This window comes from Xenopus tropicalis, chromosome 8, assembly GCF_000004195.4.
Source record: "Xenopus tropicalis strain Nigerian chromosome 8, UCB_Xtro_10.0, whole genome shotgun sequence".
In the NCBI taxonomy this organism is placed as follows: Eukaryota; Metazoa; Chordata; class Amphibia; order Anura; family Pipidae; genus Xenopus; species Xenopus tropicalis.
In genome coordinates, this window is record NC_030684.2 from 44636362 (window position 1) to 44659446 (window position 23085).

The 23085-nt window shown below is 39.8% G+C and overlaps 2 protein-coding genes across 4 annotated transcripts; one reads left to right on the plus strand and one right to left on the minus strand.

Moving 5' to 3' along the window:
• Positions 1–318: 318 nt before the first annotated feature.
• Positions 319–6054, minus strand: LOC108648262 (protein kinase C delta type-like). The gene is made up of 8 exons (XM_018096374.2): positions 5805–6054; positions 4270–4406; positions 3697–3846; positions 3113–3204; positions 1557–1695; positions 1200–1382; positions 651–779; positions 319–444 (listed from the first exon to the last, which is right to left on the minus strand). Exons 1-8 carry the CDS (start codon positions 6052–6054, stop codon positions 319–321), a joined length of 1206 nt encoding a protein of 401 aa, XP_017951863.2.
• Positions 6055–10870: 4816 nt separating this feature from the next.
• LOC100492377 lies at positions 10871–22273 on the plus strand. Of its 3 annotated transcripts, none has more exons than XM_002934882.3 (5): positions 10871–10970; positions 15426–16177; positions 16968–19279; positions 19882–20056; positions 20860–22273. In XM_002934882.3, exons 2-5 carry the CDS (start codon positions 15715–15717, stop codon positions 20916–20918), a joined length of 3009 nt encoding a protein of 1002 aa, XP_002934928.3. In that variant the 5' UTR covers positions 10871–10970; positions 15426–15714; the 3' UTR covers positions 20919–22273. The 3 variants fall into 3 exon arrangements, with proteins under 3 accessions (XP_002934928.3, XP_031747538.1, XP_031747539.1); XM_031891678.1 differs by having other exon boundaries at positions 10875–10985; XM_031891679.1 differs by lacking the exon at positions 10871–10970 and adding an exon at positions 12994–13152.
• Positions 22274–23085: the final 812 nt, after the last annotated feature.

The following is a 23085-nucleotide window of genomic DNA, read 5'->3' on the forward strand; positions in this document are numbered from 1 at the left end:
AAAATTAATTTTAACCCATAATATAAAGATATGAATTAAACCCCATTACTCCTCTACCTATTCATAAATATATTTTAAACTCTAAAATATTACCTATTACTTATACTTTTTATACATTACCTATTTAAACGTATTCAATATTTTAAACTATATCTCTATTTTAATTTCCCTCTCCTCCTCACTAGTTAACCCTTTGGAAGTCAGCAGACTCAGATGTTAGTTGTAGGCAGTTTCAGCAGATGATGATGTGGCTTCCATGCAGCAGCTGTACACGGTGTTCAGAACTGGTGGACATGACCATAGTTATTGGCCTTGGTGTCACTCCTGCAAGTCGGGATCCAGGAAGGAGAACTCCTCTAGGACTCTGTTTCTTTTGTTCAAGAATTTTTTTCCTGAAAAAAATGGTGACTCTCCTTCAGAGTCCCTGAAGTTCTCAACTGATCGCTACAATAAGAAAATTTTTCATTATACTTTCTACATTTTTTATACAAAAATTTCCCTCCGAATATCTAGAGATTATTAAAATCTGTCCCCTGAAATCACTTGCTTGCATGAGTTTATGGTACTGGTTGGGGCTCGGGTGTTTGAGTGTTCCTGGAACTAACAGTAAAGCAGCAGTTTCCCATTGCTTGGTTCAGTCACATACTCACCACTGCTAGCTGGAAAGGTGGTGTTAGTTGGCGATTTTCCAGTTTCACCCAGTCAATACAACGAAAGAAAGGGTGCTCCCTGATCTTCCCGGTTGTGCCAAGACGAAGATGATGGTCTTTCTCCAATAGCTTAAGTAATAAAATATTCACTTTATATAGAGACAGGTAAATCTATACACATAAAAAGAATCTGATAATGAAAAAACAGTATTCTGGGGGCCTGCAGCTAAAATGTGATAATATTCAGCAGGGTGTGTGGGAGTAGGCACTATAGGAAAAACAAATCTGACCAATCTTATTGCCATCTGCCAGCCTTTTAATCTTCCTTTGGGCTACACATACAGTATTATGGCTACTGGATATACAGCTAAAGTGCACAGAGAAGGCATTTAGACTTTCTATTTCACTGTTGCCACATCCCAATTTTCTGTAGCCCTACGTTTATCCCACCCACCTTGGCTTACATTATGGAATTTAAGAATACATATATTTAGGAATGCCTTTAAATTTTTCTTCAAATGATTCCACAGTATCATTGTTTATACTCACCGCTTGCAGGAGGTCCACCAGTTCATCACTGAGCCAGCTGGGATAAAAGGGCTCGTCTGTGAGTGGTGAAAGTTGTTTCCCCATTGGGCTGGTAAATGGGAATGTGTAGGTGGCCATTTGGTAGATGATGATACCCAATGACCACCAATCAGCTGCTGCATTATACTCTTTTCCTTCGATCACCTTAAAGAGAAGGAACAGATCATTAACAAAAAATATCATTATGAAATGCAGAGTTATAGTGTGTTACAGTGTGTGTGAGTATGACTCTGCCCCAACAGCATGTAGTTTATAGGCACAGCCCTATCTACCCATTGCTGTTACTGTTACTGTGCTGCACAGAATTGGGTTTCTTACCTCCGGTGCCATATAGCGAGGTGTTCCAGCCTGGCCTGTGGTGGTGTCGTTCCCGGAGATGTTTTCCTTTGCCAAACCGAAGTCGACTATTTTTATGTGGCTTTCATGGTTTAACATAATGTTAGCTGGTTTCAGGTCACTGTGAGAATAAGATTAGACACAGGTTGAGACATTAATAGGGAAATAAAGGGAGAGGTGAACATAAAGTTAATGGGGTGGTTTAGAGCACAATTGCATAAAGCACAGAGATTTGCCTTAATCAAGTGAGGAAATAGTTATATATAAAAACATTAGAGGGAAATCAGAGATGAAAGCATTTTACTAACCGATGGATGATCCCCTTGGAATGAAGGAACTGAAGGCCACAAATCATCTCTGCTGTGTAGAACCTTATTAAAGGGAAAAAACAATAAATATTAATTCAGTGTCAATATATATATAATACTATTCATTATTGCTCTCTTATTATAAGCATGCAGAATCATCACAGGTATAAATAGAAGTCTGTGGGGCCCACAGCAAGTTCAGGGCCAGCTTCTCCTCTACTAAACATCCAGTCAAACTTTCTTTTTCTAAAAATAACACACAGTTTCCCCTGTGAGCTCTACTGGGCATAAACCTCCTTTTAATTTATTTAGTATAATTTATTATCTCCCCACCAATAATCATTGCAATAATCATATGCAAGCCATATAGTGCCCGGCAGCCTGCAGTGCCCCTTACTGTGCATCACATAGAGCTAAAATGTAGTTTATAGTGCAGAATGCCCAAACAGAAGTGCATGACTTTGTTCTACACAGGGCCAGATTTTATCTTTTAAATTGACAGGGACACTAGAGGAATGGCTTCCACAAAGCGCCCCATACCTTATAGTATACTCTTTTACATAATTCTCACAATAAATCCAGTAAGATATTACATATCTCATAATGTTCCTATTATGCAGAAGAAATCTATAATGAATAAGCAGTGCATACTGTCCTCTGTGGGATGTATTGTACCCCCTGTTGTAAAATATAAGAATATTTAAAGTAACTGAGGAGTTCCATTATTAAATAAAGGCTACAGGCTACAGAATAGGTCCTTTTAAACAGATAATCAAGGTCCGTGACCATATACTTTTGTACAATTTATGTGACTCGGAGGTTAATTGTAATTTCCTTTTAATTTAAAGTATGAATAGAATAATTTTTTATATAGAAGTAAAACTGCAAGTAAAATCACATGGATCTGACATAGCTGACATAGTAAGTCTAATAGGACTAATATGAGTAATGATTAACATATCCAAGTAAGATACTGGGTACAGAAAAGTTGTCTAACACTCCCATATCCCTGTGCAGTTAATTACACAGCCATGCCCAAATTACCTCCCATTCTTTTGTTTTTGTAAACGATTGACTTGATTGCTCATTCTGGCTAAAGAACAGTCCTATTTATTTGATAAAACTGATAAAATCTCCCAGATTTTTTTTTTAAATTTTTTTCTTGTGCCAAAACACAAATTCTCTCAGTGCTTACTCCCTATTCTCATTTACAAGTGATATATTACTTACGCAATGGCGTCTTCCTCCAGGTGCCCTGCTTTCCTCATCCCAGCCATAAGAGTGCCCCCTCTGATGTACTCCAGGATGATATAGGCATGGTTCTGGTCAGGGAGGCCAAAAAGGAGAGTGAATACATGAATAGGTAGAAAACAATTGAACAATACAATATAGGGTAGCGCCCAACTAGATTTGTGCCATGAAACTCTTTGAGCACCTACAATGGGGCATCTAGTGAAAAGCTCTAAAAGGCCTATGAACACTGTAGTTAGGGTTGCCACCATTCCTGCTGGGAACTCCAGGCAGGGAGGCGGGGTGTAACGTCACTGGGTGGGAGGGGGTGACATCATGAGGTGGGCCTCTGCCATCACTGGGATGGGGCTATGATGTTGTGATTAGTGATAGGCCAATTGCTGCATCAATCTTAGAGAAGCCTGCCCAGATTTCCAAATTGGGAAACCCGGCTGCCCAGGTCAAAACCGGACAGGTGGCAACCCTAATTGTGGTGCATGGATTTCTGAGGGCTACAATTTAGCAGCCCTTAGCACTCCTGCTGTTGGGCGTACCTTTGGTAAATGAGGACTTTAACCTGTTACCTGTGATTGAAAGGCCCCATAGGCGTGACAAAGGAAAGGGCTGCCTTTAGCAATGCGTAGCACTCGGGCTTCCGTCTCAACCTGCGAGGCCTTTGGTATGACCTTAATTGCTACGCGCTGTTGCCTGCTGGTCCAAGAAGCCAACCAGACCTGAGAAAGGCAAAGGGGAGAGTAAATGTTACAGGATCTCTTGATGGGACACAGTTACTCATTTTCTGAGATAGCCTAGAGCTTTATAATAGAATGGATTTATTTTATGTTATAAATAAAAAAAACTTTTTAACATTTAATTTATGCTTCTATTTCCAATTATCAATTTTTTAGGGCAATGCCACATGGGACCCCCCTCCCTCTCAGTTCTGTGGCAGTATTCTGCAGTAAGTATCTGTGGATGGGCTGGGAAGACTCTAAAAAAGAAAAGAAGAAGAAAAGAAAAAATAATATTTTTGTATATGAACCCAAGGGCCACAACTGAAGCTGCCACCCTAGGCACTGGCCCTATGGTCCCTACTTAGAAACAAGGGCCCTAGGAGTCCTGCTAAGGAAACCCATTACTTGCCTTGCCAAAGGTACCATTTCCCAGCTCAGTGTGGAACCTGAAGCAGTTGATGTTGAGTGGGGCACAGCTTGTGGCTGGGACACAGGGTCTCTTTCTGCTGCTGCTGCTGCTTCCTTCTCCTGTTGGGAAGAAATCGCATTAACAACTCCCACTGCAAATACAGTAAACAAGTTAGGTTATCCATTATCCGGAAACCTGTTATCTAGAAAGTCCTTAATTACCAAAAAGCCATTTCCTATAGATTCCATTATATCCATATAATTCTAATTTTGAAAAATTATTTCCTTTTTCTCTGTAATAATAAAGCAGTACCTTGTACTTCATCCTAACTTATATATAATAATCTTATATGGAGGCAAAACAATCCTATTGGGTTTATTCAACATTTAAATGTTGTTGTGGCATACTTAAGGTACGGAAATCCAAATTACAGAAAGATCCCTTATCTGGAAAACCACAAGCATACCCATACCTGTATCTCATAGGGGGAATATACCATGGTAAGCATAAAGATTTAATGCAATGTATTCTCTATAAAATTATATTGGTAATTAGCATTTTGTCATGAGTTTTGGGGAAAAATTAGATCCTTCCACTTCTTACAAAGAGAATTCTATCAGTACTCTGCCAGGCAATATGAATAGCTGATAAAGGAGCTAAAATGGGGGAGCTGGCTATCTGTGGTGCAGGGTTTGCTAATGAGGTACCCAGACGTTTCTTGCTATGATGTGCCAGTATGATCTCCTCTTCAGCCAGTGTATCCCTCATCATTGCTATAAAGACCCATCCCTTTCCTGAGCTGGAAATAATGGCCTCCCTTTATCCAATAGCAGAGAGATCTAGAGCCCCACTGGGAGGATGTAGCAGCCAATAGGCCCCAAACTGTATGGATCCCACATTGCCCCTGCAGATCCTTATTCCCTGCACAGATATTACTGATCAGCATCTAGTGTTTCCCCCTGTCAGAAGTCTCTCAATTGCCTCATATCTCATTTATCCACAGCTCCCCCTTTATTAAGAGGCAAATGGTTTATCCCAACTGACATCTGCATCCTTGTTTCTTAACTTTGGGTTCTACAAAAATGGCAGATTAATGTTTACATTCAGTACAGTAATGTGTACATCAGTACAGTACAGTACTATATCCAATGCTCAGGCATTGCCCATTACCCTGGGGGAGATGCACATAAAAAACCTAGGGTTGATTTACTAAAACAGGAGCTAAATGGCACCACTACAGTTCTCATAGCAAACAATAAAATATTTGATTTGATTTTCTGATGGAAGATTGCTGTTGAAGCAACCAATCAGATCTTTGCATTCATTTTCAAACTAGCAGGAGACTGAACAAAACTGATTGCTGATTGACTGCTATGGGCAACTGCACTTGTGCCATTTAGCACTTATATTCCTAAATAAGCCCTACTCTCTAAGCACATTAAATCCAGTTAATAACTTTACAATGGACTTAGTTGCAATATGAACAAATAAATGGGAGAGGAAATGGGAAATGGGCTAAAGGCGCTTGTGTCAGTTTAATTCTCATTACCTGCGCTGTTATCTGGGCTCCTTGATCTTTTCCTCTGAATTTCCCTCTTTTCTACTTGTTCTTTTCTTTCCTTCCTACTCTCTTCTCCAATCTTTTTATTCTCCTCAATATTCTCTGCTGATTTTTTAGCTTTTTTGATAATCCTCTGCTGCTCTGATTTTGATTTTTCCTCATCCTCCTCACGACTCCTTTTCATTTTCTTCCAGAGCTCTGACCCTCTATCCTCTTTTCTAAAGCACTTAGGGCGCATTTTAGCTTTTCTGCCCTCCTCTACTCCTCCTCCTCTCCTCTACTCCTCCTACTCTCCTCTACTTCTCCAACTCTCCTCTACTTCTCCTACTCTCCTCTACTTCTCCTACTCTCCTCTACTTCTCCAACTCTCCTTTACTCCTCCTACTCTCCTCTACTTCTCCTACACTCCTCTACTTCTCCAACTCTCCTCTACTCCTCCTACTCTCCTCTACTTCTCCTACTCTCCTCGACTTCTCCTACACTCCTCTACTTCTCCAACTCTCCTCTACTCCTCCTACTCTCCTCTACTGCTCCTACTCTCCTCCTACTCTCCAAAATTCTCCAGTAATCCTCCAATACTCTCCAATAATCTTCGAAAACACAAAAATCTCCTCCAGTATCTCTGCTCTGTTGCTAGCCGCTCCCCTCTCTCTAGCCAACTGTCCAGTGGTCCAACTGTCCTCTGCTCTGCAGCCTGTAACTGTCACTGAGTGGCAGTTAAACTTGATTGACAGCTGAACCCCAGATTGATGGAGAACTATATCATTGCAATACTTTCCAAAGTTCTATATATCACCAGTTAAAATCATTGTGAGAAGTATAAAAACATGGAAGGCACCTTCTAGAATGTCAATAGAACCTCAAATACAGATGCAAAGGGGGTTATGTGTTTCTAACTTATAGATTTCCCAGATGATGTTGCACTACAACCAGCATGCATTGCCCTTGATTATAAGCTGAAGAATACTGGGAGATGTAGTCAAACAACATTTGTGTACACAAGGTTAAGAAATGGGGCTATAATGAGATTTCATACACAATAAGGCAGAAATATATCCATATAAACATTCCTCACAAACATGCGACCATCAAAAAGCCATTGCCTGTGCCTGATTCCTTCCATTCACTGAAATGGGAAACACCGCAGGGAAGTAGTTACATGAGAGTATTCATGAAGATTATTGGAGAGTATTGGAGGATTATTGGAGAATTTTGGAGAGTAGGAGAAGAGTAGGAGAAGTAGAGGAATGTAGGAGGAGTAGAGGAATAGCGTAGGAAAACACTCCAGCTTAATTTTTTAACACGCAGGGCCATATGAATGTGATGTTAATGCTGCACAAAAATATAACAACATGTAAAAGCCAATAAAACTATAAAACAAGGAAGCGCTGACAAGGTTGATTTTTATTTATATTTTAAGTAAACAAAATAAACAGCTTTGTCCAGGTCAAAGTGTTATAACATGGTCAGCAAGGTAATACAGCGTGTTTCTAGATACTACAGAGTTTGTGAATTGGTACAGAAAAGGATAGCACATCATTGTTAAAGCCATGAAGCCAAGCACGGTGCTCAGATACATTCAAATCTGGTCCGGGTACGGCTGGTTTCTGATGTAAGCTTAATGAGGGGAGACAATCCTTGGTGGAGGAAGTTGTAACAATTCTATGTTGCTTCCTCCCAGTCCTTCTGGGTCATTGCACACAGGGTGATTTTTAGATTTTTTTTTTTTTCCTCTGTGGAGATTTGGGGCTCATTCATAAAAGCACAGGGTTTCGAAGCACTTAACAGAGGTTCCACAATCACTAAAAGTTTAATGTAATCCCTGCTGCACCCTGGAGTAAACAATCACAATTTTCTGCCTTAAGTTCTGCTTCCCCCAATGTACTCCTTATATTTGTCCTAGAACATTTGCAATGTAATAAATGAATAAATAAATTTTAGCTCAGTGAAGTGCAATATACTGTATGTATAATGTTTCTGTGCATGGGTAGAACACTGATTAGTGTTCAGAGTAATATTTTACTGATCATTCTTTCAAGGGGACCCAAAAACTGTTTGCTATTATTTTATTCAAAAAAATAATTCAAATTATTTTAAAGTTCATTATTCAGTAACACTGACATATGCCTGCTGTCCTTATCTGGCATTTTCCCATATTGCAAAGGCAAATATTTACTGTGCTAAACATATATTTCCTACTATTACAGGCCACAAATTCAATAAAACCTTAAAGCAAATGCATAGACAGAAGGAAAATACTTATTTTACATTTTGCAGTAGCCATGGTGGAATCTTAACTGCTATTTGGTTGCTATGGCTTACTTACCCTAACAACCAGGCAGCAGTTTGGAAGTCAGAAAGAAGATGAAATGGGATAGGGCCTGCAAAGAAAGATAAGTGACAACATATAAGAATAATTATAAAAACTGAAACCCCATTGGTCACTTTTTTGTGATTGCCGGGGTTAATGACCCCCGACAACTACATAGCATTTTCAGCTGCAGATTAGACATAGAGGCAGACAAGGAAGCCTTATTACTGAAAAACAATGCAAAAAAAATAAAATAAAATAAGTAGTTCAGAATAGGTCTTTTACATATAGATTTATTATATAGATTATTTAGCAACCCTTAAATGCTTAGAAATAATTAAAATATACGGTATGTACCCTCAGCAGTGCTGTCACACAGCAGCCAATGTTATACACTGGTACAATAAACAGACTGTAGAACCAAATGTTGAAACACAAATATGTTCCATTTATTCTACAAAAGCACTTTCCCACATACAGTATACACAGCTGCATGTGTAAAATAGAAAAAATAATGTACATGAAAATATATGTACATCACAATAAATACATCAGTCTTTGAAGACAACGAGGTTACCAGGGGTAAAAAGACCGGAGCAGGGCAAGGTGTTCACTGTAACCATTTATTGCACAGAAGCAAGATCTTTATACCCACGCGGTGCCTGTATACCCTTAATCTAGGGGGGCTGAAACAATAAATACACTGTTTAAAACTACAAAAAGCACTGAGAAACTACCCAGACAGAAATAATCTCTCAGCTAATGATACATTAATGCTACTGCCACACGTGGTGGATAAATGCAGGCCGAGGATCTGCCCCTATACTCCTACTTGATGCTCCTGAGCCATTGCTTTGGTATAGGCCCAAGAAGCGTTTTGGAGCATAAGGGCGTATTCTCTGGCTAAGTATATCCGCCACATCTGGCAGTAGCTTTACAGAGTGAATAGATTTCATTATAAATAGATATGGAAACCCCATTCGTTTAATCTCCGCTAAGAAAATAATTCTGTGTTTATATGGAACGCATGTCCATCTTGGATTTTTTACAGGAGTTTAAGCCAGGCAGAGACAAAAAAGAGAAATAGGGGCAGATTCATTAAAACGCGAGTTCGAATCCTGAATGGGAAAAATTCGTATCGGATACGATAATTTCTCAAGATCGCAAATATCCCGAAAATGCTTATGAAAAAATCGTATTAGTCACGATAATATCGTAATGACAATCCGAAAGTCACAAAATTTCGTACCGAACATTGTAAACAGTGCCAGAACCTTTCCGAATTTTTCGCGCAAGCGTACGAAAAAAACTGTGAAAATACGCTCAGAGCATTCGTGTCTTAATAAATCTCCCCCATAGTATTTAACATTATCAGCTTGTATCATGGCAGGAGCTGGTCTGCAAACAGATGAACCACAGACACACAACCTAGTGCATTTACTATTAGCAGACAAAGGGTCACATTTACTAATCCACGAACACTCTAAAGGCGTCCAAATGCGTTTTTTTCGTAATGATCAGTATTTTGCGATTTTTTCGTAAATTGTCGCAACTTTTTCGTAGCTGTTACGACTTTTTCATAAACTGTCGTGACTTTTTCGTAGCCATTACGATTTTCGCGAATTGTCGCGACTTTTTCGTAGCCGTAGAGCCGAGTACGAAAGTTTCGGATTCATTCAAGCTTCAGTATCGTGACTTTCCTTGGGCCAGGTTGGAGCTGCAGAGTGCCATTGAGCCCTATGGGAGACTTTCCTTGGGCCGGGTTGGAGCTGCAGAGTGCCATTGAGCCCTATGGGAGACTTTCCTTGGGCCAGGTTGGAGCTGCAGAGTGCCATTGAGTCCTATGGGAGACTTTCCTTGGGCCAGGTTGGAGCTGCAGAGTGCCATTGAGCCCTATGGGAGACTTTCCTTGGGCCGGGTTGGAGCTGCAGAGTGCCATTGAGTCCTATGGGAGGCTTCCAAAATCATGCAAAGTCTAAAAGGTTTGCCCGCCGTTTACAAGCGCTCAATACGAAAAAGTCGCGACAATATACAAGCAAATCGTAACGGCTACGAAAAAGTCGCGACAATTTGCCCAGTCGTAATGGTTACGAAAAAGTCGCGACAATTTAAGAAAAAGTCATAACGGCGATGAAAAAATCGCACAAATATGAAAAAGTCGCAAAATGTTCGTTTTCCAATCCGAATTTTTCCCATTCGGATTCGTGGATTAGTAAATCAGCCCCAAAGTGTAGATATGTTTGCCTCCTTGGTCCATTAAAACCAGACACATATTAAATACACATTATAAATGGCAAATCATCAGTCAATTTAGATGCATGTTGCAAGGCTGCCCAGGAACCAGTACAGCCCGCAACATGCTTTTAAATTGATAGCTAATTGGCCATGCATAATATGCATGCATCTGGCTTTTAGGAAGTGAAGTGCCATTTAAAAGTGCAATAATAAGACAATATTGCAGCTTTCATGGTCACAATAATATATTAAGTGGATTCCTTTTCTACAGAAACTAATATCACAAAGATAGTAATAAACCATTGTAATTAATAACTACCTGTGATAAGTCATGAGCAGACTAATAAAAGTAAAATTCAGATTTGTTGCTATAGGTTATTATTCAGCTTGAAATTTACTTATGTATATGTGAGCCCCCCACCCTTGTACACATTCGGTAGGATAGCTACACTTTATTAATATCTATTTATAACACCTATTTACTGAGCTGTTGGATATTCCCCCAGGCTGCACCGCCTACAAGGGGCTGATGGGATTTCAGAACCATCACTGGGCTCGTTAAGGCACTGACTTGCACATAGCAAACTGAGCTGCGGCAGAGGAAGAGGGTGAGTTGTGCAAAGGTATTTTATAGTGAAAAGCTAAGGGATATTATTATTAGTGTGAATAACTTACAAATACCAATGAGGCATAAATACCTATTAGTACCTTTACTGTTTAACTGCAGGCGAGGTCTGTATTATAATGTATTTTAATCTGCAAGACAATATAAGATCTACACAATGGTGAATGCATGCTGTGCCCCTCACCACAATAGTGATAGGATCTGTGGTTCATTCCTTGGGGGGTTGCATTAAATCAACCAACATCCCTTCATAGTGTCACCCTCATAATTAGGAAAACCCATTCCCTATTCAAATAAAATAATCACTTTTTAAATTAGGATTTGTATTTTATAATCAGTTTATAAAATATTGGGCTTGGATACAAATAGTGGAACATTTTATGGCTGCATAGAAACCAGCATTGGCTGCATTAGGCATTGGAGTGCCATAATCAACCCTTCAGTGAATTATAAATATTTTAATTGTTGCAGTAAGAAAGCCAGCAGTCTTAAAGGGATAGTTTTAGTATGTTATAGATTGACCTGTTCCTAACCAGCTGCAATTGGTCTTCATTATTTTTTTTTATAGTTTCTGAATGATTTGCCTTCCTCTTCTACAGCTTTCGAATTGGGGTTCACTGACCTGGGCAGCCAAAAAATAGCTTTTTATTACTTATGTTTTTATTCTGGCCCCCTCCTATTCGTATTCCTGTCTCATTTAAACCACTGCCTGGTTACTAAGGTAACAATACCCTAGCAACCAAATAGCTGCTGAAATTCCAAACTTGAGAGCTGCTGAACAAAAAGCTAAAACAAAACTGAAAAAACAAATAAAATAAAAACCAATTGCAGATTGTCTCAGAATATCAATGTCCATGTCATTCTAAAAGTGAATGGAAAGGTGAACATCCCCTCTGTCTATCCCCTCTATTCTCTAGCGCCACAGTTTGCTTGGAACCCCTAGAATGTTGCAATCACTTTTTGTTTCAAGAGAAAAAGAAGCACTTACAAGTGTGGAAGGGTGTTCTGGTCAACTGTATGCCACTGTCCTAAACAGCAAGCCAGGCTTTGTAATCTTAGCCATGTTCATAGTTAGGTAACCACAAATCTGAGAGTTGTGGTCAAACAGAATGGCAGCATGTTGTCCATCCCTCTCATAAAGCGGGGAAGAAATGCTATGTATATAGCAGCAAGAAATGTTGAAATTACCACCATAAAACAAAATTCTCTGTGCAAATGATAAATTTACTTAGAGACCCTCCCCATTATGGTGTGAAGCAGTAGTTGGGCTGATTTATTAATATAGGTGCTATATTGCACTAGTGCCCCATGGCAATACTATCATACAGGAGACCTACAAACTAGGGAAAAAAGCAAAAAAAATATTTATCTACTGCGTGCCTAGATATTCAGTATCAAGTTTAAAGGCAGCCAGAATTGTGCCACTCTAGGCCCAGGCCTTTGTTGCCTTCCCACAAATCCAGGTGTGCAAATTGCTGCATTATTTCTCCCCCAGTGCCATACAGCAAGCCCCGCTACCATCTGGTTCTCCTCTCCTCTGGAGCCAACCTGTGACACACTGTCAACTGTCTGACTCGGGGTTGGCTGAGGATAATGCTATAGTTTGTCTGGCTGAGAACACTTTGGTAGGTGAATGGCTAAGGAGTGGGGGCCTGGACACTTCTAGCTTTAAAGAAATTATCACTTGCTATTCTGATTGGCGGAGCAGCAGGGGGCACTCGTGTTACATTTTATGATATTAGTTAGCAGCGAAATAACTGCTGATATTATGAAGACTAAAATTTCAAATGTGCTCATAAAACACTGAGAAATACTGTATTACCTAAACTTAGATTTAGGCTATAGGTTCAATGTTACTCACAACGCTGCTCTTCCCTTCACTCCTCTTCTTCCTATAAAACCAAGTAGTTGCCTGGTATATGCTGACATTCTAACATTTACTGCCTGGCCCTGGGCTGACGTGTGCATTTATCTTCTTGTCTCCTGTACATTTTATGTGACATCAGTGACCCACCTCCTTTTCTAATCCATCTCGCTAATGGGAGACTGAGCTTCAGGTTTTCATAGTGACACAAGCCCCACACTGGTCTGTACTATGCAGCAGCCAACACAGGGCTAAACGACTGAGAAAAAAGATGGCCGCTGTAAAGGCTAGTTTTGTTCAGGTACCTTTCCTTCTCCAATGTTTTTTTGACACCTTTCAGTTTGGAAACAAAGGAGTAATGTGGTTGCTAGTGACGCAGTACCCCCAGCAACCAGACAGTGGTTTGAACATCACACTGTAAGATGTAGCCTAGCCCTGAATAGAAAGGTACATTTAAAGGATACAAATAAATTCAGGCTTAGAGTGACTGTCTGTACAACCAGACAGAATATTAATATCCGGTTAGAGGAAAAAACAGAACTGAAAAACAGAAAAGCTGGTCATACACATATTGATACGATTGCACAATTATTGGTATATGTATGCTGGGAGGGCAATAACTTTGTACCTTGGATATTGGTTGGTTCCTCCATCAATAATTGAAAATATCATCTGCTAATGCACCATTTTGGCCAGCGACGTGGACAGATGAGGGAAGGACTGGCCAAGCAAAAAGATTTTCTGCCCTGTGTTCTTTGAGGTGTAATTCCACGTGTTCTGGAGTTATGCACATTAAATTGGCACTGCATTTATCCTGCCATGCATTTTGGGGCATCATACATGGAAAGCGTAGTGTATTTATCCTACTGTATTTTCTGGAATGTATTATTAATTATCTGTATTCATTTTTCTTGTGTTTTTATCGTGTGCTGCTGAGAAATACCTTGCAAATTTGGCATTACTCTATTTAAAGTTGCCTTTGTACCGTTGCCATTTTCTTAGTTGGGATTAAGTACAAGGTACTGTTTTATTATTACAGAGAAAAAGGAAATAATTTTTAAAAATGTGAATTATTTGACCAAAATGGAGTTTATGGGGGATGGCCTTTCCTTATTTCGGAACTTTCTGGATAACTATCCGGAAACCAATTATCAGAAAAAGGTTCTGATACCTGTACTAACTCACAGAAAACCCATGAAAACAGTGATGTATTTTAAACCATACAATTAGTTGCATGAATGGCTTGGGTGTATTTTTAGCAAGTACACTTAAACAGCTCAATACAAAGTTGATCCAGGGTGCTCCAATGCTCCCCTAAGGACACATGTGGTGGTTTGTCTCCTGTGTTTGTCTTCACAATAAACACCATTCATTTTGCAAGAAAATAGTTAATGGGGAGCTATCATGAATGGGAATCTGCTTAACTTGGACATGTACCAGTTCTGACAGGCAGCTTGTGTTCTGAGCAAAGAGAAGTTGCACTTGTCCAACCATTCTTGACTGGCATCTAAAGTTCAACCCCCACCTGCCCATCTTTCCTATCTGATAGAAAACCTGGAAAAGACTATGGAGAAGGCCTAAAAATTCAACCCAATTCACCCTTACATTGTCTGACCCTTTCACTCACCTGAGTCACTAACAAACACATAGAACTTATAACCTATTTCTTCGTTATTTATGAGAGAAACATGAAAGAAGCCACCTATCACTTGCTTTTTTTGCAGCAGCAATCAAGTTATTTAGCACAAGGCCCAGCAATTTAAAAAAAAAACAAAAAAACTGAAAGCCTGGCTAGTCAGTCTACAGGAGAGCTCTGACTGAGAGACAGAAAGGTGTCTGTGAATCCAACATACAGGAATCTAGGTGCCTGTACACACACAGTTGCCTCTGCAGACTGTGTAGTCTGAAATATTGCTGCAATTGATGTCACTGTCACTAGTATAGGGGAATTCTCTTTTATACACTCATTTATTACACCTGTGTCTGAATGTGTAAATTGCAGGAGGAAGACTGGCCCGAAGTGCTTTTAATATATATAAGATATACATGCATAACAATGCAGAATACAGAATGAGAGCATCTCAGCAAAAATGCATGCTAGCAGATAGAGAATTTACTTTTAGGTGAGAAGCATTTATTAAGAAATGGGCACTACAGATAATCTGGGGTTTCAGACTTGAGCAAATGCCTTTAATAAAACCTTGGAACCTTTTTTTTTTTTTTAAAAAGCCTTGGAACCTGAGCAAATACAGTGCACGAATCTGACTTCCATCTGCATACATTCTTCTTGTTTTAAAAATAATAAAATCCCATTGGATTAAATTCCTAGGACTGGAAGTTGAGTGAGATGGAAAAGAAAGTGTGCAGATGGGGCAGACTTTAGTTCTGGTAGATGATTTACATGGCATGGAGATGTGGGCCTCCTGCTATTGGTTGTACTAAAATGGATGTGCTCTCCCTCCTGCTAAATGGTAATGCCTTGGCAGTTGTTGGCTATTTTTTGGGTGGAGACTCTAATGGTCACTGCATGATGAGATACTGATCCTTCTTCCTATCTGATTTTGATTCTTACAGGGTGCAAGAAGTGGATTCGGTAGGTGGAGCCACATCACACTGGAGGTTACACTAAGCTAACAGCTCAGCTACCCCAACACTATGCACCAGGATAATAAGTGAGCACAAGATGCATTAGTGTTCAACCACAATAGGCCTTTCCAACCCAGATATAATTAGGCCCACCAAAATAAATATATTGCATAAAGAATAGTTAAGAAACCTTTGTTTATGTTTAATGCTGATGTAAAATTACATTAAAGCAAGGTTCATCTTTCGGATTCTGTTTGCAACCAGAGAATATTTTCTAATGGCTGAAGTGGTGGAAAAATCACCACAGGCTTTTTTGTATGGCCATGCTGAGAAAAGTGAAGATGATACACCTGAGGTTGTCTCCTGCATCTTGAAGCATATTTCCAGCACCCCATTTACATTTACTGGCAGGGCAGACTGTGAACTTACACCCATCAATAAAATAAAGAGTAAATGCAACATCTTCGAGGCATGGAGGAGTCAAGACTTAATACAGAGAGCAGACTCTCAATATCTGGAGAGTCCCATGCAGTACAGGAGTTTTTTCTTGGCAGAATGTGAGGATATTGCAAGACAGCTGCAGAGCAAAGAGCCAGAGGAAAGTAATACAAGCAAGAGGAAAATAGAAGAGTTGGATATTTCAACCATTGAGGCTGAGCCTCCACCCTTTTACTGCACACCAAAGTCTACCCTGGATGACGCTGAGTATAGTGCCAAAAGAAGGCGGCTGGATCTATCAGGTGAGGAAGAGGTGCCAACAGGCCCAGACCATTCTGGCAAATCCCAGAGGGGCTGCTGTAAGATGACATACAGTCACTATTTAGTGGGCCGGTGGCCTCTGTGTACTTGAAATGTCAGAGCCTATTTTGAATCCCAGTCCAGGCTTGGGTGCCAATAACTTTTAAGTCCTTTTTTACATATTTCCTTGTGTTTTGGAGGAGCTCACTTTGTGTTTTTTAAAGGAAAACTATACCCCCAGAATGAATACTTCACCAACAAATACTTAATATGATATAAACTATCTTACCAAACTGGAAAATATATATATATATATATATATATATATATAATATATATTGCCCTCTTACATCCTTTTCCTTTAGCCACCGTTTTGTGACGGTCTGTGTGCTTTTTCAGAAATCACCTGACACAAAATAGTGCAGCTCTAATTGTAACAGGAAGACGTGTGGCAGTAAAAACTTTTTCCAGTAATTGGCTCATGTAACCTAACATGTATGTTTGCTATTTTTTGTTTCTGTGCATTGTGAATTGTATAATCTCAGGGTGCAGCCCTTAATTTTTAAAATGGCAGTATTCTATTTAGGAGTACCCAATGGCACATATTATTAAAAAGAAGGATTTTATGAAAATAGTTTATTTAGCTGAAAGAACAAGGCATTTCTAAGCTAATCAGTACCCAGAAGGGAGTAGGGTTTACCATTGATTGGTGTATGACAAAAGTATGTTTTCTACTTAAATACTAAATGGGTAACCAATTTTTGTTATTCTTATTGGGGTTTTTCTTTTTAGAGTACAGTGACAAAGAAAAGTGGAATCATAATGGCCAATATTATGAAAGCCCCATCCCAATATATTTGTTGTCCAAATCAAAGGAATCCTTACCAGTACCCTGGATGAGTAAAGACAGATCCAAGCCTAATGAGGTACATGCCCCTCTTTTGAGAGATGCACTTGACACCAAACAAGCATTCCCAGAATTTCTCACTCAAAATGCGAGGAAAGATTTACCTCTAATTTCCATCAAGGAACTAGGGTCTGAGCCCATCAATAAATGTACAGTGCTTGATGGGGAAGATATACAATTAAAGAATAGTTGTTACTTTGCTTATCGGACTCAGGAAAGTCTACTGGAAACTCCACCAATAAAAACCTACTGTGCTGCTAAATGTGAATTGATCTCCACTTGCATAACTAGCAAGCATACTGGAAAACCAAACGAGGATATGGTTGGCAAAGACAGGCATCTCTTTCCCTATGTCCGTACTCCCCTGAAAGTAAAGATAGCTTTTGAACTTACTCAAACTTTCTCACCTTTAGATAAAAGGAACATCAAGGAGGGGCCGAGTATCCTTGGTGTAACCTTACTGGACCTGGATAAGATGACTATGGAAGAACATGGTGGCACTTGCCACAAGGACAAATCTGTCAGTAATGATGGAGTCTTAGATGTTCTACAGAATAAGTTACTGAATACTACAGTAAGCATTGAGAAGCAGGAACAACAAAACTCATCAAAGAAGACTGCTGACAGTAATACACAGTTTAGTGAAAAGTCCCAGATACTCAATAAACCCTTTGAAAGAAATGCAAATCCCATGAAAGTGAATCAGAACTTGAAGAGGAGTGAACTGCTTAACAACACTGTAACCTTAACAGATCAGTTAAAAATAAATAACAGTCCGCTGAAAAAACTGAGCATTATCAGTAACAAATTACAGCCCCTGAATTCTTTTACTGTGAATAACATTAGACCTAATAACATACCAATCATGCCACCAAGAATTTCTAGAAATGCCACTAAAAATGCAATGGATATAAGGGTTGTAACAACTGAAGCCATGAAGAAAAATGCAGCTGCTCATGATACTGTTTTAATAGATAATGGCATGACTGGAAGTAACAGAACTCAAAATGCTGTGTCGGCTTCCAGTACAGAGGTTTCCGTAGATATCACACAGGACATTGTACCAATTAAGAACAAAATAGCTTCAAACAACTCTGCAGAAGGCAACAAACACAGAACATGGGCTACTGATAAAATCACCTTAAACACTACCCATGATATTATGTTAAAACCTGGTGTATTAACTTCAAGCAATAGTTTTCAAGAGAATATCTCAGGATTCAGTAATGTACCAACAAGCAATACTGTGCAGGGCACCCAGTCAACATGTAGTGCCATAGGTGCAGCCAATGCCACACAAGACATTATCTCTAAACCTTGCAAAGTAAGCAAATCAAATGCCAACCAAGGAGCTGCATCAGCACACGTTGGGACAAATGTACTTAATATTACACAGGACATTATAACTTCACATAACTTTTTTCACCAACCTGGACTAATGTTTGGTAAGGACATTGGGCGAACAAAACCATCATTACTGAGTAAGTTGAAATTTGCCCGTAATAAGGAAGCAGTTAGACATAAGAGGCCCAAAGAATTGGGAAGTAATGGATATACAGTGGCTGGAAGAAACATCTTACTCAAGAATGGAGTTTATGCATCTAGTTCCGAAGAGATAATGAATGATACTAAACCAGTAGTACATTGTAGGATGATTCCGGAACCTGACATTGCCCAAGATGAGAGCATGTTTTATGATGGTTCAATCCCTCTTATAACCTCCACACCCATGCCAGGGCTTTGCAATCACCGTTTCATTAAGAAATCATTTGAAGGTACTAAGAAAGATGATACTAAGCTACCCAGCTCTGCAATGGGGGTACAGAAAAGGATATTAACAGACAATCGAGAAAATACACAGATTTTAATAAGCAATGGGCTTCAGGCAAGAACAACATCTGATTGCTCTCTGGTTCCGCGTATCTCCAAGAAAAGCATACTTCCCAAGAGTGTCAAAGTGTTCAGGAAGCCACAGCCACCGTCTAATACTTTGGCCATTTGCTCCCAAGCACCAGTCACAACCCCTAAGTTAGAAACTTTACCAGAGAAGCAAGTAAGCATTCAAAAAGAAATTGTGGTTGCCAGTAAAAAGTCCAGCCAAAACATTCCAGAAACATCACAGGTGGGTACAGGGGATGCTTCCCAGTGCCAGACCACAACAAACTCCTCTATGACTCCTAGCATTAAAACTGCAAAGGTTAGTATATCTTTTTCTGTTGCTTTCCTATACACAAGAATACCTTAGACCACGAGGCTCACTCTCAAAATATTTTTTCTCTCTTACCTCTGTTTTACATGCACTATTCTATTCTTCACTCCATATCTGTACCCTTCCTCTCATACAGTAATGTGCAATAGCTATGGCAACTGGGCCCAGCAGGAGTGTCCCTGGTGGGCCAGTCCAACACTGATCAGTACTGTATGTATGTATGTATGTATGTATGTATGTATATCTTTATTTATAAAGTACTACTTATGTACGCAGCGCTGTACAGTAGAATACATTAATACAAACAGGGGGTTAATAAGATAATAAATACAAAGTATAACAATAAATACAAATAAATACAAGATAAAGTTACAGTTGCAATAAGTTAAGAGTCAAAGACACAAGAGGATGGAGGTCCCTGCCCCGTAGAGCTTACAATCTATATGGGAGGGTAACTTACAGATACAAATAGGCAAATATAAGTGCTGTAGGTCACAGTACTGATCCTAGTGTACGATAACATTACCAAATACAGCAAATGTCACAGTAAATATGAGTGAGTTTAATTTTCTGTTGTTAAATCCCCGCAGACCTCTGGTATTGCAGTGTCAAAGTTGCCCCTTGGTTCTTCAGTGGCCAGGCCACCTTGTCGGCTTCTTCCACCTTCCAGTGGAAAGTTTTCATTTGGTGCTTCAAGCTCTTCTACTGCACTTCAGAAAGCAGCATTTGGTTTTAGAATTTCTGAACGTCCAGCTGCATCGACTGGTAAGAGAAGCATAAAATAATAACAGGAAATGTATGTTTAATGTCATAATTCTGTTGCTGCAAGAAGAAACCAAACTTCTTTTACGGCTATGTACAACTGTAAGGGTTATTTTGCAGATCCTTAGAGCAAAATTTACTTTTCAGGATATCTTAAAATGCCAAATGTGCACCCCTAATTCACAGTGTTTGACTGACAAGTTTTAATCACTGGTTGGGATAGTAATAATGTGTTAATGTGGCTAATATATGGAAAAAAGCCTCATTCTATGTGCCCCCCAGACCCAGTGTTATTTAAATAATCCTGATTCTCCTACATGGCTTGACCCCATCCTTCACTGCCAATACACTACTTGACTATGACAGACAAAAGCTTATTTTGCTTATTCTAGCATTACTGGTGTCCCCTAACATCGGTGGGGTCCTAGGCAGAAACTTAGGCAACTCCTGCAGATACAAGGGCTCACTGTTACCTCTGCAGATGCCTTATCTGTGTGCTGAGACGGAATGATGAGAATCATGATGCCCCCCCCAGTTTGACACACATGCCCACATGGTAATGTATGGGCAACTTTAGCCAAGCACTGAAATAAATGATGAGTCTAAATTGAGTTGATCTGCTCTGCCATGAATCTTAGGATAGAAACCAAGTTGTAGTCCCAATAACGACTGGTGTCCCTGCACACTATAATGGAATTTTCAAACTCCTAGAATCATGTTGGTGCATAAATACTTTCCTTTCCTTAATAGTTTTTTGTTGTAACCAACTTTCTCTAGTTTAAGGCTTTCCTCTGGTGTATTTTTAGGTATACCTATAAGAAATCATGGACTTGTTTCAAAGGCAGTTGGCAGAGGCGTGGAATGATGCTGGTATCACAAGAAATACACCTTTCGCAACTTTCGAGCCACTGTAGACTTCCTAGTTAGTTGCATATTGCCTCGCTTCTTCAGTGAAGACATACCTAGAAGTCTTTGAACCCCAAAGAAAAATATTTTTGGCCTAGTCATCCCAAAAACATCAGGGACATGATCCATTTTGTACAGATTTTAAAGGCAAACATCAGACACCCACATGGTCCCCTATATTCTGGGGCACCACAGCATCTGTTGGGTTTGCTGTCTGTTATTTTACTCCTACTCCCTGGTGTTAAGCTCAAAACCTAAACAGATACCCTATTGCCTTTGATTAACACCTACAATTGTAGCACCAATCCAACTCTTCTTGTCTAGATAGACTTTATTTTCATCCATGCACTTTAATACCTAATTTTTCCTAACTCTGTTTAACTACAGTGTGCGTGTGTATGTCAAGCCACATTATGTGTGTTTATATGTGTATGTCTTTCAAAGTGTTTTTATGTCTTACGACCGCTGGCATTAGGCAGCGACATGAAAAGTACATTATTTTAACTTCATTTTTAAGAGTCGTGTTCTATGTAGTCACAAGTTTACAAAGCTGTATTATAAATTTTTACTGTGGAACCCACCCTCCCTTGCCACTGCCACTGGATCCTTTCCTATGAAATCCAGTGGCAGAGCTGGGAGAAGGAGGGGGGGTAGGTACCTGTCTAGCACTGTGCTGGTAGTGATGCCACAGACCCGGAAGTGACTTTGCATGCAGCATGTTGCGCAGTGATGTCACTTCCACCTATGGGTACATTAGAGGTCCAGTGCCTAGGGCAGCACTGTACTGAAATACAGCCTTGAGGATATAATGGTAACTGACAGCATATACTGAGATCACATGATATATCCGCACCCTCACTTTAAACTTGTTTTATGTTATTTACACAGTTACACTTTGCTTTCAGTTTACAACAACTCACTCAAATTTTACATCCAAAAATGGCCAATTTTCTGGAATGTACCCTCACTGCAGGGCACTACTAGACACAAATGGTGGCAAGTAGCCACCCAGTTCTCTATCCATTACAAAGACTCTCTATCCACTAAAACAGTGCAAGTAAACTGAAACTATATATTGTATGTTAAGCATACATCTTCATTTCAAGTTGACAGATATATGACCTCCTTTTTTTCTTTTTAATCAAACTTGTCTGCAACATTTATTATGACACTAAGTATATGGCTGCCTTCTCTATAAAAGTCACTAGAGGGGGCTACAGAGGTAAGGAAGTACATGAAATGTGACTGTTGAAGCCAAACAGAAATGTAAGTTTGTATATTTATAATTTAGTTTCAATAAAACTCTTTACAGAAGTTGTTTGTTTTTGGAGTGGCCGATACAGCATGGGTGGAGAGCCGAGCTAGATTGTATTAGTAGGAATATCATGTGGGGCAGTTGCTGTGTGAGAGAGTGTTTCCCGAGGGGTGTGGATACACTGAATAGCATCTTTTTCCCAAGTTCATAGTAAGTTACATAAAATAACCAAGAGCAGAGGATCAAAAATATGACATATTGCACTATAACTGTTTATGATCTCCTGGAGGGGGATTGTTTTTTTCCTTTAATCCAATGGATTGGAAGCCTGGGAGTGCTCAGTGGGGGAATACTTGTTGTATCCACCTGAAATTTGGGACTTGGTAGCTACATATGTACGGACTAGGGATGCACCGAATCCAGTATTCAGTTCAGTTCATGTGCCTGGCCGAAACAAATCCTTAAAACCACATGATTTTTTGTCATATAAACACAGAAGTTGAAAATGTTTAATGCTTCTGTAGGATTTGGTCCGCTATTCCCCAAAAAATCACAAAATAGTGGATTCGGTGCATCCCTAGTACGGACAGTTAATTGATGTCATTATATCAAGGTTGGCCTGGGCTGTCAAGTGGGCCCCTGTTGGCCCTGGTGATCCAGGCCCAATCTCTCCCAGGAACTGCGAGGACTCCCCCACTCAATTTGCGCGGCCACATGGAGGAAGCCTCAGAACAAGGGGGGTGGTTTTGGCGTTGGATTCAGTGTGGAGGAGGTCGCAACTGGGGTGGGAGCCCCTGCGGTGGCAGCCATGGTGGACCCCTGACACCCCAATCCGACACTGCCTACTTTGCTCGCTCAAAAACCTGTCTGT